At 44.1% G+C, this 19,225-nt stretch overlaps 1 protein-coding gene across 2 annotated transcripts in view; it reads left to right on the plus strand.

The window, feature by feature from the left end:
• The window catches only part of LOC136868879 (uncharacterized), a 140,511-nt gene that overhangs the window by 68,929 nt on the left and 52,357 nt on the right, over positions 1 to 19,225 (plus strand). Inside the window, exon 1 of one of the 2 annotated variants that reach the window (XM_067144809.2) lies at positions 12,518 to 12,771. The exons of the other annotated variant lie outside the window; for it this stretch is intronic. Within the exon in view, the coding sequence (XP_067000910.1) occupies positions 12,763 to 12,771 (9 nt within the window). The 5' untranslated portion in view covers positions 12,518 to 12,762. Of the gene's footprint in view, positions 1 to 12,517; positions 12,772 to 19,225 lie in introns of those variants that run through there. 2 annotated transcript variants of the gene reach the window in all.

Consider the following 19,225-nt stretch of genomic DNA (forward strand, 5'->3'; position numbering starts at 1 on the left):
TCTCACGGGATTGGACATATAAAAGGAATATAATTAAAAATAAAATCTTGTAACTTACTATTTGTTTACTCTAAAGTACGTATACACCGTAATTAATATTTGTCTAAGAATCAACAAACGCCATTGCACTCATTGTGTGTTTATACCTCCATCTACCGGTTAATTCCGAACTACGTCATGTTTGCTAGTTTTGCAGGTTGTTTGTCGAGTGTTTCAAGGTTTGCCCGTACGTGATCTAAAGAGTTTTGAGCTGGGCTGAGTAGCTCAGAATGTAGAGCATTGACCTTCGGAGCCCAAGTTGGCGGGCTCAGTCCGGTGGTTTTTGAAGGTGCTCAAAAATATCTAACAATATACATAACCGAGTATAACTCTCCTAGAAATCGGCTTTTGTATAACAAATATTATTCTACTTGTTACCTGTAAGTATTACTCAGAACATTGAGCATCAAACTTGGAAAATTATAACAATTCATTCCTTCCCATAATGTCAACAAGTAAAGAACACTTTAGTCGAAAACTACGAGAGGAAAAATCCTGTATTAGACGTGATTTGTTGCTACTTTGCTTGACTGAAGAAATGAGCAATAGGGAACTTCATATTAGTCATATTCCTATCTTATCTGTAAAACAACAAAAGTTAGGGCATGCTGACGTCAATCGTTAAGCCATTGTGTTGATACATTTCAGACAGTCGGTAGAATTAAGCCTACAGTATTCCTCTAGATTCCCTCGCTTCCTATCTTCATCTAGACCTAACATAAGGGAGAAAGTATGGTCATATACCAGGAATCATCAGCAAGACAAAGCCACCATAACACAGGCCTTAACGGAGCTTGGAGGAGCAAATAATTTTTCCGCCATTCGTAACCTCGGCTCTACGTTGGTAAATCTATAGCTGTTGCCGATGGTGTCGAGCTTTCGCGAGGTTAATCTACGTGGGTGTAAAATCAATAACTATTTGGACATTCTCTTGACCGGGCTCCAATTTTCGGAATGTTAACGTTGCATTTTTCAAACACCTCAAATAAGCTGTCATATAAACCAGTGTTCTGATAACCTTTCTCGTAGCATAGTGGTCAAGGTGCTGGCCGTGTAAAATAAGGGCCACCGAAAACTAGTTGGCCGTGCGGTTCGGGTCACGCAGTAGTAAACTTCCTTCAGGAGATGGTGGGTTCAAGTCTCACCGTCAGCATCCCTGAAGAGAGTTTTCTGTGGTTTCTCATTTTCACACCAGGCAAATGCCGGGGTTATACTGTAATTAATAATAACGTTATTTGCTTTACGTCCCACTAACTACTTTTACGGTCTTCGGAGACGCCGAGATGCCGGAATTTAGTCCCGCAGGATGCGTGCCAGTAAATCTACCGACACGAGGCTGACGTATTTGAGCACCTTCAAATACCACCGGACTGAGCCAGGATCGAACCTGCCAAGTTGGGGTTAGAAGGCCAGCGCCTCAACCATCTGAGCCAGTCAGCCCGGCTATACTGTAATTAAGGCCACGGCCGCTACCTTCCCAGTCCTAGCTCTTTCCCATCTTTGCGTCGCCGAAAACCTTCGATGTGTTAGCGCGAAGTTAAACCACTAGCAAAAAAATGTAAGCGACACAGGTTCGAATCTCCATCACGTCATTTTAATTGTTTTAATTAATTTTACTCCTTGCTATTTCCGGATCCCCTTAAGGTGAATAGCTGTGGAACAGGGCTTTAGGTTGAGTAACATTTAATACAGTAATGAAATGGCGTATGGCGTTTAGTGCCGGGAGTGTCCGAGAACATGTTCGGCTCGCCAAGTGTAGGTCTTTCGATTTGACTCCCGTAGGCGACCTGCGCATCGTGATGAGGATGAAATTATGATGGAGACAACACGTACACCCAGCTCCCGTGCCAGCGAAATTAACCAATGATGGTTAACATTCCAGACCCTGCCGGTAATCGAACCCGGGACCCCTGTGACCAAAGGCCAGCACGCTAACATTTAGCCACGGAGCCGGCATATGGTATTACAAGGAGATGTGTGTCTACCTCCAAGTCTCATTTTCTGGAACGGTTTCGGAGATGAGATGAGATTAAACTTGTGGCATGTTTTGCTGCCAGTTGCCCTTCCTGACACCAACCTCAGCTGTCGAGCTAATCAAGATGAAATGCATGCTGGTGAATGAAATTGAGTAAGGAGGTGGAAGGATGTAGCCTATGAATAATAACTGTCGCGGGGTTTGCCTGGAAGTGAAAATGAGATAAGTTGACAGTGGGGTTCGAACCCACTCTTCTCCCGAATGCAGAGCTTGGCTCATAGCCGTACGCGATAAGACGCACAGCCACACCGCTTGGTTACTACAAGAACATGTATCGAGTCAAAAATAGCATACAGATATAAAAGGCAACGAACTATGAAAGTAGACACTACCGAGCTCGATAGCTGCAGTCGCTTAAGTGCGGCCAGTATCCAGTATTCGGGAGATAGTAGGTTCGAACCCCACTGTCGGCAGCCCTGAAGATGGTTTTCCGTGGTTTCCCATTTTCACACCAGGCAAATGCTGAGGCTGTGCCTTAATTAAGGCCACGGGCGCTTCCTTCCCACTCCCAGCCCTTTCCTGTCCCATCGTCGCCATAAGACCTATCTGTATCAGTGCGACGTAAAGCAACTAGCAAAAAAAAAAAAAGAAAGAAAAAAAGAAGGCACTTTAAGGAAATACAGGGAAGCGAAGAAAGAAAAATGAAGTTTCGATGGCGACTCGAACTCGTGAACTTATACTACGGTGCCAGTGCTAATGTCATAATACCATACAATCATGTGTACACAATTTTATAGACTACAGTTGTAATATTTTCTAATAAGAAACTGTAAATTGCAATCATAATCTCAACAGTGGAAATGTGTAATACTTAAAAGTTCATGTGCATCGTTCGGTTAGGAGCGCGCACCGGTGAGCTTGCTTTCGGGAGATAGTGGGTTCGAACGCCACTGTCGCAGCCCTGAAGATGGTTTCCGTGGTTTCCCATTTTCACACCAGGCAAATGCTCGGGCTGTACCTTACTTAATGCCACGGCCGATTCCTTCCCACGCCTTGCCCTTTCCTATCCCAACGTCGCCATAAGACCTATCTGTGTCACTGCGACGTAAAGCAGATTGTTGTAACTTCTTTCATCTTATCTCTTGTATTTCTAATATTGCTGGACCTTGTATTTATTGCTTGTGAAAGCTAATAGCTGTGAAGTTAAATTATTTGTAGTTTTCCCAGTGAATCCCAAGTAGAATGTCGTCTCCTGGCCGAAGTAGTTGACTTCTTAAGAACGCAGAAGCATCATGGCTCTCAACTCAACATGCCAACTTATGAACACAACAAGTAGCTAAAAGTGGCTAAAAGTACAGTCTGAATTAGCTTTTAAAATACTAGATGGACTCGCCCAGGTACCAGAAGATACAGTAGCTGTATTAGAAGCACCCGGTAAAGAGTATACTGTTGTGGTGTCAATTATTTGAAGCACACTTGTGGGGAGTTTATATGAATGGCAGCAGCTATTGGATCTTCTGGGGCCAAAACGTACAAGCAGAATGGCATTTAATATTTGTGTCATCATTCTCTTTCTTGATTTTGATTTTACAATATTAACGTGACCAAAGTTGCCAGCCCCGCGGTGTAGGGGTAGCGTGCCTGCCTTTTACCCGGAGGCCCCGGGTTAAATTTCCGGGCAGGTCAGGGATTTTTACCTGGACGTGAGGGCTGGTTCGAGGTCCACTCAGCCTATGTGATTACTATTGAGAAGCTAACCGACGGTGAGTTATCAGCCTCGGTCTAGAAAGCCAAGAATAACGGCCAAAAGGATATCTCACGATACCTCGTAATCTGCAGGCATTCGGGCTGAGCAGCGGTCGCTTGGTAGGCCAAGGCCCTTCAAGGGTTGTAGTGTCATGGGATTAGGTTTAGTTAACGTGACCAAAGACAAGTTCTACATCAGAAAATGCCAAGAATACAAGTTCTTGATAGGGATTTTATTCACTGTCATCTACACTAACCCAAGACTCTATTGTATTCAAGTATTTTGCTAGGTGGTGTAAGTAATACTTTTCCACTGAGTTGCCAGTAAGTCTATATCATCAGAAACAACACCAAGGTCACGTGCGATATCAATAGTTGAAGGTATCAGTACTTTCAAGATTTCCCCAACAACAACAGAATGCTTGTCATTTGCGTAGAATTTACATCGTGTGGAAAGCGTGACCGCAGTTCATCTTGCGAATAGAGCACAATGTTCTGACGCAAATATTTCTATTTTATATCAAAATTTAAGTTCTCAGAAGGAAATCATAATCGATTGCAAACGTTAAAAACATTTAAGCTCTTTAGACTTTTTCAATCGTGAAATTACCAGCGTTTCACCCCAGTGTAGCAGCGGGCTCATCATATTACCACGTCTTTCCATGACGCAGGCGGCTAGTATGCCTTTGAGACACTAGCACAAGCCTCCTGTGTAGGACAATGCACTGACGGTGCACTAGGGGGAGCATGTGCCTCCACTTGTATAAAAGTCTGCCTTTGGCCTTTCTATTTCTGTTTTACCTGCCTTACGTACGCCAAAGGGGCTTGTAATGTGGAAGCTGACGCAGACTGGTGAGGGGATCGGCCGCTCTTTCAAAGCTTATCGCGTTGTGCATGTGATCTTTGATTTTATTTTACACTTGCATTATAAAAAATATCCATGAATGGTAAAGAAATTAAAGTAGCAGAAAGCCAACATTTCTCACATAACGGAAATTATTTTTTTCTATTTGCTTTACGTCGCACCGACATACTGTAGATAGGTCTTATGGTGACGATGGGATAGGAAAGGCCTAGGAATGGAAAGGAAGTGGCGTGGCCTTCATTAAGGTACAGCCTGGTGCGAAAATGGGAAACCATGCAAAACCATCTTCAGCGCTGCCGACAGAGGAGTTTGAACCCACTATCTCCCGGATGCAAGCTCACGGCTGCACGCCCCTAACCCCATGGCCAGCTCTCCCGGTACGGAAATGCATAGCTAAATATGTAGCGAATAGCTAAACTCAAAATTTTGTAGCAAATGACTTTTCAAAATAGCTAGAACTAGCTACACAATGGCTAAATTGGCAACACTGCACCCAATGTCATACAAGGAGGGGGGGGGGGTCAAATATATATGGGATTTTATTCTTTATTTAAATTCATTTAGTGAAAACCACAAGGCAATTACATTTTATTTTTCCACATAGTTTCCTGCTTTGGAAATGCATTTATCCCAGTGTATGGGCAGCTCATCGTAAAAAGAACAGGGTCGTGTCACCAGCCAGTTGCGCACGAAGTCTTCCACACTCTCGTCATGTTCAAGTTGTTGCGCTCCTAGAGCTTCTTGAAGCAGTCCGAACAAATGGAAATCGCAGGGCGGTAGGTCCGGGCTGTAAGGAAGATGATCAAGTGCAGTCCACTTCATTTCCTGTAGCTTGGACACAGTTAGAGCTGCAGTGTGGGGCCGCGCATTGTCGTGGAGGAGGATGACCTGTCGAATCGGTTGGTCCCGTCTTTTGCGGCGATATGCAACACTCGCCCTGTTCAACAGCTCGCAGCACTGTTTGTGTGTCGCTCATGCAAAAGATCAATCAGCAAAATGCCTCGCCGATCGAAAAAACGGTTGCAAGAACCTTGCCAGCTGACAGTCGAGTCTGGGCTTTCACTGGTGCTGCCTCCCCTTTCCTCCGCCACTCCTTACTGGCTTGTTTGGATTCGGGAGTGTAGTGGTGGATCCATGTTTCGTCGCAGGTGATGATCCGACTTAAAAATGAATCACCTTCTTCTGCAAACCTTGCTGTAAGACTCTGACAGACCTCCAAACGTCTCAACTTCAGATTTTCGGTCACCTGGAACACACTTTACGGAACTGTAAGTCGTTTTTAATGATTGCTTGACAGCTCCCATAACACTGATTCCGACTTGTTCTGCAATTTCTGATACTGTCGCCGTTCGATCGTCGTCAATAATGTCTTTACCCGCACGAATGTTTTCGTGTGTAATGCTGGTCCAAGGACGGCGATCGTGTTGGTGAGTTTCCACACGTTCTCGTCCTTCCTTTAACTTTTTATGCCAGGCAAACACACGCGTCATTGACAGTGTTTGATCACCGAACTGTGCAGTCAATCTCTGGCAAATTTCCGCCACTGTAACTCCTTCACGAGCAAGAAATTGTATAATTATGCATTGCGCAGTGGAGGAGTGCACCTGTTGCTCCGACATCGTGAGCATTACTGACGTAATGGCGAGAAATAACTAACAGTACGCTCTCCTCACTCCTAACGGACCTGCCTAAGCATAGCAGAAGCGGGGGCCAGTCCTACCAACTGTTGATGTTCAGGAACAAAAATCCCTTTTATATTTGATCGACGTTCGTAATCCTTAGCTTGCTCAAGACCTCTGGTATCGCACTCAGTGTCCACAGGACAAAATGAACGCAGCCTTACAATTAGAAACTGCCCAATAGAGCCATGAGTGGCTGCTGAGTGGCAGCACAATTGGAACGTCGGGATCGTTACAAAGACTGACGGCAAGCAACCCCTTGATCATTTTGGTGGCCATTCAATCGAGACTGAACTCGGCCGAATACTTCCCCTCAATGCAAACGCAAAGTACAGCGCGCAGTCCCGTGACGAGTAAAATGACCGAATATTGTAATTTACAGTTTTTTTTTTATTTCTACAGTATTATGTTTCTTGCTAGTTGTTTAACGTCGCACTAACACATCGAAGGATTTTAACGATGAAGGTGGGGGAACGGATAAGGTTGGGAAGGTAGAGGCCATGACCTTAATTAAGGTCCAGTCCTAGCATTTGCCTTATTTGAAAATGGGAAACCACGAAAAACCAACTTGAAGGCTGCCGACCGGGTGGGATTCGAACCCACCATCTCCCGAATACAAACTCACAGGTACGCGACCCTAACCGCAAATGAGTGAATAGAAACCGTTTTTGTTTTCTCTGGGGAGCGGATGTCCTCCACCACCTGTAGCAGAATACTCGTAGGCGTATTGGCCTGGCTGAATAGTTACTTGTTGGTGAGAGGCAAGTACTTATAGAAAGAAACAATGTTCTAGTTTACATCCGCTACTATTCATTCTCCAACTCATCTTGCAGAAGAACAGTCAACGTAAGTATAACACATTTGGTGTAATCCTTCAAAATTTTCTTCGTTCTCGTCTTTTTATGACGACAACTTATTTTTCAAACGTAGTTATCTGCACGAAGTCGAAAGCTGTCTCGCTCAAAGTCTGCTATGCGTGTAGACACTTACTCGGTCAAGGCTGTTATTTGGACGAGTAATACAGCAAGGGAACCGCCTCTGGGGTGTAGTGGTTAGCGTGATTAGCTGCCACCCCCGGAGGCCCGGGTTCGATTCCTGGCTCTGCCACGAAATTTGAAAAGTGGTACGAGGGCTGGAACGGGGTCCACACAGCTTCGGGTGGTCAACTGAGTAGAGGTGGGTTCGATTCCCACCTCAGCCATCCTGGAAGTGGTTTTCCGTGGTTTCACAACTCTCCTCCAAACAAATGCCGGGATGGTACCTAACTTAAGGCCACGGCCGCTTCCTTCCCACTTCCTTGTCTATCCCGTCCAATCTTCCCATCCCCCCACAAGGCCCCTGTTCAGCATAGCAGGTGAGGCCGCCTGGGCGAGGTACTGGTCATCGTCCCCAGTTGTATCCCCCTACCCAGAGTCTGAAGCTCCAGGACAGCGCCCTTGAGGCGGTAGAGGTGGGATCCCTCGCTGAGTCCGAGGGAAAAACCGTCCCTGGAGGGTAAACAGATTACGACGACGAATACAGCAAGGGTTTCCGCCGAAAATTCATCAAGATTCATAATAACAAACTACAATGACAAATCCTTATTACTAAAACCTTTACTTTCCGTTCCTCCAAGGGCTTTTTTTGCCTTGCTTTGATTTACTTTGCTTGCTTTTCTCTGCTTTGCTCTGCTTTATCACTAGAATATTTCTTCACCAGTGGGTAGTATTGGGAAGGTAGGTGTTAATTAAGGTACAACCCTAGCATTTGCCTGGTGCTGAAATAGGGAACTATGGAAAACTGTCTTCGGGACTGCTGACGGTGGAGTCCGAACCTACCATCGCCCGAACGCAAGCCTACGGCAACACAAACTCTTTATCACATAGCCCCCTCAGTAGGTTTGCTGTATATTCGTAGCTCAAATGGATAATTGAGGAAACGACATGCTATGGAGAACGATAGCTGGACGTTATCCAAAAGAATATAACTGAAGTGGGCATGCAAATGTGAATGAAAGCGCAAGACTACAGTGGGTGGAAGGATGGAAGGTCAAAGCGTGAGAATGAGACGAGTAGTGCTGGTTCACCCAGAGAATGGTCATCATGATTATTAGTCCTCTACCGAGCTCGATAGGGGCTGCCTGGCCGAGGCGGTCAAGGCGTGCTCGGTTCGCCCGGAAGGACGTGGGTTCGAATCTCCGTCAGGAAGTCGTACAATTTAAGAAACGAGATTTCCACTTCCCGAGGTGCATATGGCCCTGAGGTTCACTCAGCCTACACCAAAAATGAGTACCAGGTTAATTCCTGGGGGCAAAGGCGGCCGGGCGTAGAGCTAACCACTCTACCACATCACGTGCCGAGGTTAACAATGGTGGAAACCTTTACCTTCCACTCCTCAAAGGACCTTCATGGCCTATACGGAGGTGACTTTGCTTTGCTTTGCTTTTTGCTACCGAGCTCGATAGCTGTAGTCGCTTAAGTGCGGCCAATATCCAGTATTCGGGAGATTGTGGGTTCGAACCCCACTGTCGGGAGCCCTGAAGATGGTTTTCCATGGTGTCCCATTTTCACACCAGGCAAATGCTGGGGCTGTACCTTAATTAAGGCTACAGCCACTTCCTTCCCACTCCTAGCCCTTTCCTGTTCCATCGTCACCATAAGGCCTGTCTGTGTCGGTGCGACGTAAAACCAATTGTAAAAAAAATATATATATTTCCCCTCTAAACGTATGCGCCTGGTTGACAAGGTTACCTTTATTGGTTTTACGTCCAAAACAAAGCCAACTCCATATAGACCATGAAGCCCATCGAGGAGTAGAAAGTAGAGACTTGCCTTAGTGGATGTGTTATCTCTGCATTCTCGACTTATTGACGGGAAATCGAACCCACGGCCTTCTGAGTAAGCCGAGCATACCTTTTTATTATATGTTTTATGTCACTGGTTTTACTTCCCACTAACTATACGGTTTTCGGAGACACTGAAGTGCCGGAATTTAGTCCCGCGAGAGTCCTGTAACGTAAATCTACTAATACGAAGCTGACGTATTTGAGCAAATTCAAATACCGCCGAACTGAGTCGGGATCGAACCCACCAACTTGAGTTCAGAAGGCCAGCCCCCATATACCACACACACACACTGCAAACAATGATTACAATGCGTAGAACTCATACTTCAGTATTATACTTACAGGTAGAAATGGTTAAACCGAGATGATTACGCGGTTGGGGTCGTGTAACTGCGAACATGTAGGCCTATTCGAGGGAGTCGATTCGAATCCTACCTTTGGTAGTCCTGAAGATGTTTTCGGTGTTTTCCTACTTTCACGTCAGGCAAATGTTGGGGCTGTAAAAGAATCAAGGTTACAACTTCTAACTTAACAATCCTAGCCCTTTCTCATCTTTACGTGGCCGAAACCTTCGATGATTTAGTGCGGCGTAAATCACTAGCAAAAAAGAAAAGAATAACTGGTTAAAGTTTATACTCACAGTTCAGGATATGCAATGGTTTCGATGAATAGGATGTACCAAGAGTACTTAGACAACATGTCAATATGTTTCGTAGAGAGACAAGCCGCGTAGTTTAGTGAGACGCTCACGTTGTAGGATCAAGTGTCGGTGCAATTGATTGTTATCTATGAGCGCTTAAATATGAGCCAAATGGAGATTTCTGACAGGGTAAGGAATCATGTTTCGCGATAAAATTCCTACTCCACGGTGTCTCATAGAAACGTATAACAATATACGGAATGTTTGACTCTTTAGAACATTCATAGAGACATAATTGTGAAACCAACATACCTGTTGAATCTATTTTCTAAAAAGCCTCTAAAGTTGGATTTTATATTGTAATCTGAGCATACTATTCACTGTAAAACTCGCGATGTATGGATAGCGTGCCTGCCCGGAGGTCCCGGGTTCGATTCCCGGCCAGGTCAGTAATCTTGATCTAGATCTGAGGGCTGGTTCGAGGTCCACTCAGCCTACGTGATTATAATTGAGAAGCTATCTGACAGTGAGATAGCGGCCCTGGCCTTAGAAAGCCAATAATAACGACCTAAAGGATGCATTGTGATGACCACACGCCACCTCGTAAGGTGCCCTTCGGACTGAACAGCGGTCGCTTGGTAGGCCCTGGCTCTCCGGGGCCGTTGCGCCATGGGGTTGGTTTGGTTTTTGAGCATGTTGTAGAATGATACATATTCACACTGAACTGCAGTGGCGAGCAGCCGCCACCAGACTCCGAGGGCTACATACAATAATGTTGGAGTTAGTCTACATCGGCTGGCGTTTTCTAATGGCATATGTTGGTAAAAGAAGAAGGCATCGCAAACATCTGTGTGCAACCCTCCCAGCCCCATGTGAACTGGCCGACGTTGTTGGACTGTTATATATTGATGGCTTACATAACCCCGTGAGCCGGTTTTTATGTCTATCATTGCGCAAAGTTCAGGTCTTCCTTGTATTTAAATCTGTTTGTTTTATGCCACTCATTTTTTAAAATGCATTCTCCTCTGGCTTCTGTGGACCATTCCTGCATGTTGTGAAATACCTATCGCTGAAAAGCAAGTTAGCAACAGCATTTATAGCATGCAGTCCCTTCATTTTTCAATTAACTACTACTAAAAGAATTATAAAACAGTTATGCTATACTCCCGTCTGCTGTGACTCATTGTTGATGCACTGTTTTTTAAGGACGGGGGGGGGGGGGGGGTCATCGGTCCATAGACTGATTTCATGCAGCCTCTTCTATCCTGTGCTAATCTCTTTATTTCTACTTAACTATTGCATCCTACTTCCACTCTAATAAGTTTGTCATATTCCTGTTCTGGCCTTCATCCTATTTATATTTTTTATTTAGGGATTACTACAAAATGATATAAATATATTTGATCTCAATGTGAACTACTGTGTGCTGTCAGTAAGTTGGCTACACTGGACCAGTGGCGCCGACTTTGCAGGGGGCAAGGCGTTTTCTGCTCCCCCAAAAGTGATCTTAGGGGGCAGATTGCCATTTTGCTCCGCATAAAACTCGCCTCCTAGATATTAAGTCCCCTTAAAACGTAGATTTTGGTAGTCTTCGGTGTTAAATCTGGAGAAGATGGTCGACGGTTTTATGTCAAGAAATGAGATTAGAAAGCGGACATTTCTTAGAGAACGACTTTTTCCAGTGGAGACTGTTCAGGCGGTGCATCTGGTGGTAGAGCTTAATATCTTCTTCCTCTTCTTAATCTGCTCACCCTCCAGGGTCGGTTTTTCCCTCGGACTCAGCGAGGGATCCCACCTCCACCGCCTCAAGGGCAGTGTCCTGGAGCGTAAGACATTGGGTCGGGGGATACAACTGGGGAGAATGACCAGTGCCTCCGCAGGTGGCCTCACCTGCTATGCTGAACAAGGAACTTGTGGAGGGATGGGGAGATTGGATGGGATAGGCAAGGAAGAGGGAAGGAAGCGGCCGTAGCCTTAAGTTAGGTACCATCCCGGCATTTGCCTGGAGGAGAAGTGGGAAACCACGGAAAACCACTTCCAGGATGGCTGAGCTGGGAATCGAAACCCTCTACTCAGTTGTCCTCTCGAGGCTCAGTGGACCCCGTTCCAGTCCTCGTACCACTTTTCAAATTTCGTGGCAGAGTCGGGAATCGAACCCGGACCTCCGGGGGTGGCAGCTAATCACGCTAACCACTACACCACAGAGGCGGACGAAATGCTTAATATACAGTACGATAATAGAATATTTATTAAGAAAATTTATTTATGAATCAAGTCCTATTTTTATGTTTACTTGTGAATATTATTGAAAACTCCGTACACACTACTCGTTTAAAAATGTATTTGAGAAACAAGCTCTATTATTATTATTGTTGCTCTGTTTGTTTGTGAATATTGTTATTATAGAGGAATATTTGCATTGATAATTGTTCCTCATTTCACATGCCTGTGTTCATGTTAATTGTGTGCCCCCCCCCCCTCCCCCCAATAATTACCCGAAGTCGGCGCACCTGCACTGGACAAAGATGGGCGGAAAAGCAATCCAGCTGTAAACACAGTCCGTGCTGTGTGGATACAAGGAAACATGCACAAGCAGTATTTAAGATTTAGTCAGACTTCCCAGGAATTAAAATGAACACTTACACGTCGTCATACAAAACATACATCTAGAGAAAGGGAAATGAGACCAGGAGAACATTACGCCCAGTATAGCCATAGAGGTAATATAACCAAGAGAGAAGTACAAGGAAGTATGTGTTTGACGGAATGCGTAATGCCAGAGCAAGCTCGCTTCTTTCCGTCAGTTGTCAACCCTGTCACTGCAGTGCCCTTGTTGAAGCAGCGGTGCATCATTACGTCCTGGGAATCTCACGATACCGGCTGACAAGACGTGTTTGGTGCGCAGTCGAGTGAGTACCGTGGTGAGCACGTTAAGAAAATATGGTGTGACTGCGTAGGAAAGGTTTTGCTTCTCTTGCAGCCGTGTGGCCATTGATGGACTGGGTGAGTCTATGATGTTAATAATAGTAATAATGACAGTCAATAATTCAAAAACGGTAGATCAGCAGCAGTCTGTACAAATAGGGCAGAAGGTCTGCACGGTAGTGTTTACAATTCTATACTTCTGAGGCCTTAGACAGGTTTTCTTTTAGCAATATAAGTCATTACTTTGAGCCATTGTTTTTAGCTTCAACACTTACTGTCGCTTATTTGCTCAGACCTGAAGCCCTAACCAATATGATGGCGAGCAGTCGCAATTAGTCTTGTTTTGGTTTAATGGCAAATAATAGGAGACTGTTCTAAGGGAAGTGTTTGAAGTGCTGCTGTAAATCAAGGAAAGGCACGTATTATATTGAATTGTAGGAATCCCTCCATTAATATTTTGATGAAATGCTAAGATCACAAACAAATTACAGAATATCCTACATAGATCGTGTTAAAATCTATTATACGGGATATTGTTATATGTTTATATTTTTGCAAGTTTTTCATAATGGTGTGTATTCTACTATAGTTTCACACTAAGGCCTTTCATGTATAATAATAATAATAATAATAATAATAATAATAATAATAATAATAATGCAGGGCTGAGTGCCTCAGACGGTTGAGGCGCTGTCCTTCTGACTTCAGCTTGGCAGGTTTGATCCTGGCTCAGTTCGCTGGCATTTAAATGTGCTCAAATAAGTCAGCCTTGTGTTGGTAAATTTACTGGCACGTAAAAGAACTCCTGCGGGACTAAATTCCGGCACCTCGGCGTCTCCGAAAACGTTAAAGTACTTAGTGGGACGTAAAGCCAATAACATGAATAATATCATTATCATCATCCACATTCCTCGATTTGTAACTAGCTCTGCGGCCATGTCAATCTACTCCTTGTCTTAAAATCATTAACCATCGTCACTTTGTTACCCCAAGGTAAAACCCATTCTTCTGTATTCGCGTAACATGATCCCACAGCTTCATCCATGTCTAACTTAGCATTTCTCTAATCATTGCAAGTACCCTTCTGTCATTGTTCTTACCTGTTTTCTATTTTTTTTTCCTAGTTGCTTTACGTCGCACCGACACAGATAGGTCTTATGGCGACGATGGGACAGGAACGGCCTAGAAATGGGAAGGAAGCGGCCGTGGCCTTAATTAAAGTACAGCACAGTTGGTGTGAAAATGGGAAACCAGGGAAAACCATCTTCAGGACTGCCGACAGTGGGGTTCGAACCCACTATCTCCCGGGTGCGAGCACACAGCTGCACGCTCCTAACCGCACGGCCAACTCGCCCAGTTGTTTTCTATTAGCAATCATTCTCGCTGTTTTCATATCTATTATTATCAGCTTGTATATATTATATCCCGAGTCCACACAACTTTCACTCCCACAGTCTAAAGTTGGCATGTAAACGGGTCGATATAAAGGTAATTTCGTCTGGAAATTCACTTCTTCGTAAAAAATAATGCTCTTGAATTCATTGCATTAGCTTTGTTACCCCTCGTTTCAATTTCAATATTACTACCAACGAGCAAGAGTACTTCAAATGTATTTATTTATTTATTTATTTATTTATTTATTTATTTATTTATTTATTTATTTATTTAATTAATTTAGGTATAATAAGAATGTCCATAGGCATAACTGCTAATTGAATTACGTACCTTCTTGACAAAAATATTCAATATGAGTAAAGGTGAAAGAAATATGCGAAAGTCCAAAAATATAAAAAACTCAAACACAGTTTTTTGCACGGCTTCGTACAACCAACTATATTAACTACCTGTTCCAGTTTCGCAGTTCCTATCTGACATGCAACCTTCTTACGTTTCTTGCCAATCCCTGTGGATGGGTATGCAGAACGAAGAATACACTCGCTGTATCCCCTGCCTGTCGTAAGAGGCGAGTAAAAGGGGCGACCAAGGGATAATGAAATTAGAACCATGAGACACACTTGTGATTAGTACCATTTCGTGCGGAATACCATGGGTTGAAGTTACTTGCGACTAGCACCACCTTGAGAGGAAAACCATGGGTCTAAATTATATATAGTCCGCGAAACTTTAAGTGATACTTGGTTTTATGGGCTTGCGGAGTAAGGAGGGAGCTACCCCGGTTCCGGTAATACTGCCAACTGAATGGAAATGAAATCTGAATTGAATCGATAGTATGATCGATCGATATGAATTTTCTAAACTTTATTATCTTAATCCACGATGCAAATCTTGTTCCGTGCCGGTGCGACGTAAAGCAAATACCAAAAACAGAATTTTTTTAAAGAATGTACCTAGCATGAATGATATATTTTGACTTTGCTGTATAAACAGTATTAGTACTAGTACGTAAAGTGTACGCCAGATGTCTCACGACGATTCATAGTTTGCGTGTCAAAGGTTGCCAATACGAATCTTGAAGATATCCAGGGTCTACCGATTCAGCACTGGGGAGCCGAAGAACACTAACAGTTTCGCGTACTATAGGAGCAGTACCATTATGTGAGGTATACTACGGGTCTGGGTGTTGCGTGTGATAAGTGTCATGGTGTGTATTGCACTGGTCGTTCGGTTACGTCTCAAAACTCACGAGTCTCAAAACTCACGGGCTATAATTAGTAACAAATAGTATCAAAACTCACGACTACAAACTGGTTGCTAAAGTACACATTGTAATGAGTCTCAAAATTCATGAATCCGGACAGCAGGTGCTTGCGATAAGTACAGGAGGTGTGAGCTGCGCGGTGACTCAGGCTTCCCTTCAACCCATGTTTTTCCACCGACTTAGGGCAGTCACCCAGGTAGCAGATTGCCTATCAGTTGTTTATCTATTATTCTAGTATTTTCTTAAATAATTTAATAGCACTGGGGGTCCGTTTTTAGTCGCTTCTTACGACAGGCAGGGTATACTGTGAATGTTATTCTGCCACCCCATCCCACAGGGGAAAATTAATGGTTAGTGAATGAAAGAGACCGAAGTGTATTACTATCATTATTTAAAAATATTTTGCTGTTGTCTTAAAGCTACTATAATGCATCTTTTCCCTTTCACATAAATGTATAATAGTGACGTGCAGCCTACGTTGAGGCCTAGTGGAGGTCTCTGGAGTTGACGCCGTATAGGTGACCTGCACGTCTGTAAGGATGAGGCCCTACCTAAGATGAAGCCTAATGCTGAAGACGGCACGAATACCCAGTCCCCGAGCCATAGGAAGTAACTAATGAAAGTTAAAATCTCCCACCCGACCGGAAACCAAACCAGGGACCCCCTGCTTCCCTTGGACCAAAGGCCAGCATGCTAACCATTTATGCATGCAGCCGGACAACATAAAATTAAAGTAGTTATATTACCCGCTGCTTGTTAAAAGAAACTGTCAGTTGGTAATACTGGGGCTTAGTTCCATTATGCGGCATTTGGAAAAAGGCCTGTTTCTATTTTTCGTAAGCGTTCATCTATTCGCTTATCGGTTATCTACCCAACACATTAAACCGAAAAACATATTCATGACGCATCCGATTATTCTGCGCGATATAACTGAATGATATTTGAAACTCATTCCATTATTTGATTTGATTATTAATTCGATCATTTAAATAATCGGATGGAAGTTATTTGAATATTAAAAGAATTCGATTATCCCATCACTAACAGGGTGGTCTTTTAAACATTCATTTTTTATTTTATTTTTTTTGCTAGTGGCTTTACGTCGCACCGACACAGGTCTTATGGCGACGATAGGATAGGAAAAGCCTGAGAGTTGGAAGGAAGCGGCCGTGGCCTTAATTAAGGTACAGCCCCAACATTCGCATGGTGTGAAAATGGGAAACCACGGAAAACCATCTTCAGGGCTGCCGGCAGTGGGATTCGAACCCACTGTCTCGCGGATGCAAGCTCACAGCCGCGCGCCTCTAACAGCACGGTTTTATCCATTCAAAGAAGAACTGACCCTGCTCGTGAGTTTTGAGACGGGCCCAGGTAGAGAAACTTGTTCTTACTAATCCTCTTCCTGGAATTCGTGAGTTTTGAGACTCGTGAGTTTTGAGACGACGCGGGTCATTCACACTGTTTTCAAAATGGGTCTGCGTTACCTATGAGTAGTGCCACTTTATGATGGATGGAAGACATCCCCGCAATGTGACTGCGGAGAAGAGAAGCAGATATTGGATCATGTTGCATTTGATCGTCCTTTGCATGCTTATAGAGGCTCTATAGAGGACTTATACTGTGTCTCAAGCTAAGCTCTTTTCTGGCTCTCAGCTTTTGATATGCAACTATTGTTATGAACTTGAGATGGTTGTTCTACATATATATAATATTGCATTCATCATATGCTAAATAAAGTACTACTATCTGAGAAACACCACGGGTTTGGCTGGCGCCCATGATTAGTACCAGTATGTGAGCGGCACCATGATTATACGTGGCCTATGATTAGTTCCACCGAGTGAGGAACACCACGGGAATACCGGCGCCAGGGATTGGTCCCACTATGTGAGGAGCACCATGGTTCTGCTTTACCACTGATTAGTACAATTGAGGGGCCAGTGACCTGGATTTTGGACCCCTTTAGATATTAAGCATTAACCCAGTTATTAAGACATTGAGAATTGGATCCACTGATTGGTTTTTGCTTCACGTTTTTTCATCACTATTCGTTTTAGATTCTAGTCACTGGATACATTCTGAAGTTTTAATCTGAATTTCGTTGCACCTCGTACCATTATGGTCCGATGACCTAGCTGTTAGGCCCCTTTAAACAACAATCATCATAATCATCATCACGTTCCCTGCCATCTCATATCACTTAAGTCTGAGGTGTTAATTTTTATATCATACGCGATTATTATTTATGTATTTTTACATCGTCATGCCCTACTTAAGAGCTCGATTGAACCAGCTTATCTGATGTGTTGGCCTTCTTCTCCCCTAAAAATCTCTCCATCCTCTTGCTGAGCTTCTTCCTTCGTTCTTCTGTCCAAGTTATTGACGTCCGAAACGGGGGAGGAGCCTACGGTCAGCTGTTTCCAATATGGCGGCGAGATAGTGACGGGAAATAAACACGACAGTGATCGGGTGTGCGTCTTTAGGATTTATTAAGTGTTCAAAATGTCTTTGGTGTCGTATGCGCAACTGTTGAGAGTTGTCGGAGATTTCACGCGTCCATTAGTGGAAGGGGAAGAAATATTCAAGCGTAATTACTTGCTATGTGTAGGTAAAAAGTTTGAAACAGAAGATGAAACTGGTGTTGTAGCGTTGTGTTTACAATCATCCCACATCGATTCAAAACCCCACAAAGTTAATGTTGTCTTGAACAAAGGGAGTGAAAATGTGAAGTGCAACTGTACATGTAAAGCGGGTTTGTTAGAGAAATGTTACCGTTGACACGCTAATGCACCTTAACAGTTAAGCTACTGTAATTTTCCACTATTAGAGGTTATGGAGTACTTTCTTGTTGATTTGGTCCATGCCAAAGTCTTAGCCAGGTGACGGGGGAGTTACCTGTCTTGTAAACTGTAATATTGGGGAAGAAATAAAATAATAATTCTACTAAGTAAATGTTGTAAAGCAAATAAATCCTAGGCTTTATACAGGCTTATGTTGGAACAACCCACATCCTAATCTTAATATTCTTCCATTTTTACCATCAGCACAAAAGTTAGAACTTAGAACCGACAATAGTAAGTATAAAATGTATAACTACCTACAGAATATGCTGAGCAAGGTTTGAAAATTATAATTCAAGAGTACTATAACCTCTACAGTCACAGCTGTTTGGGGTTGAAGAATACTTGGTTTGTCCAATTCTTCTTCTTCTTCTTCTTCTTAATCTGTTTACTCTCCAGGGTCGGTTTTTCCCTCAGACTCAGCGAGGGATCCCACCTCTACCGCCTCAAGGGCAGTGTCCTGGAGTTTCATACATTGGGTCGGGGGATACAACTGGGGAGAATGACCAGTACCTCGCCCAGGCGGCCTCACCTGCTATGCTGAACAGGGGCCTTGGTGGGGGATGGGAAGTTTGGATGGGATAGGTAAGGAAGAGGGAAGGAAGCGGCCGTGGCCTTAAGTTAGGTACCATCCCGGCATTTGCCAGGATGAGAAGTGGGAAACCACGGAAAACCACTTCCAGGATGGCTGAGGTGGGAATCGAACCCACTTCTACTCAGTTGACCTCCCGAGGCTGAGTTGACCCTGTTCCAGCCATCGTACCACTTTTCAAATTTCGTGGCAGAGCCGGGAATCGAACCCGGACCTCCGGGGGTGGCAGCTAATCACGCTAACCACTATACCACAGAGGCGGCTTTGTCCAATTCTACCAAATAATTAGGTTATGGCTTCCAATTTATGATGACCGGGTGAGTCGGCCGTGCGGTTAGGAGCGTGCAGCTGTGAGCTCGCATCCGGGAGATAGTGGGTTCGAACCCCACTGTCGGCAGCCCTGAAGATGGGTTTCCGTGGTTTCCCAAATGCTGGGGCTGT

The sequence above is a fragment of the Anabrus simplex genome, chromosome 1, assembly GCF_040414725.1.
Source record: "Anabrus simplex isolate iqAnaSimp1 chromosome 1, ASM4041472v1, whole genome shotgun sequence".
In the NCBI taxonomy this organism is placed as follows: domain Eukaryota; kingdom Metazoa; phylum Arthropoda; class Insecta; order Orthoptera; family Tettigoniidae; genus Anabrus; species Anabrus simplex.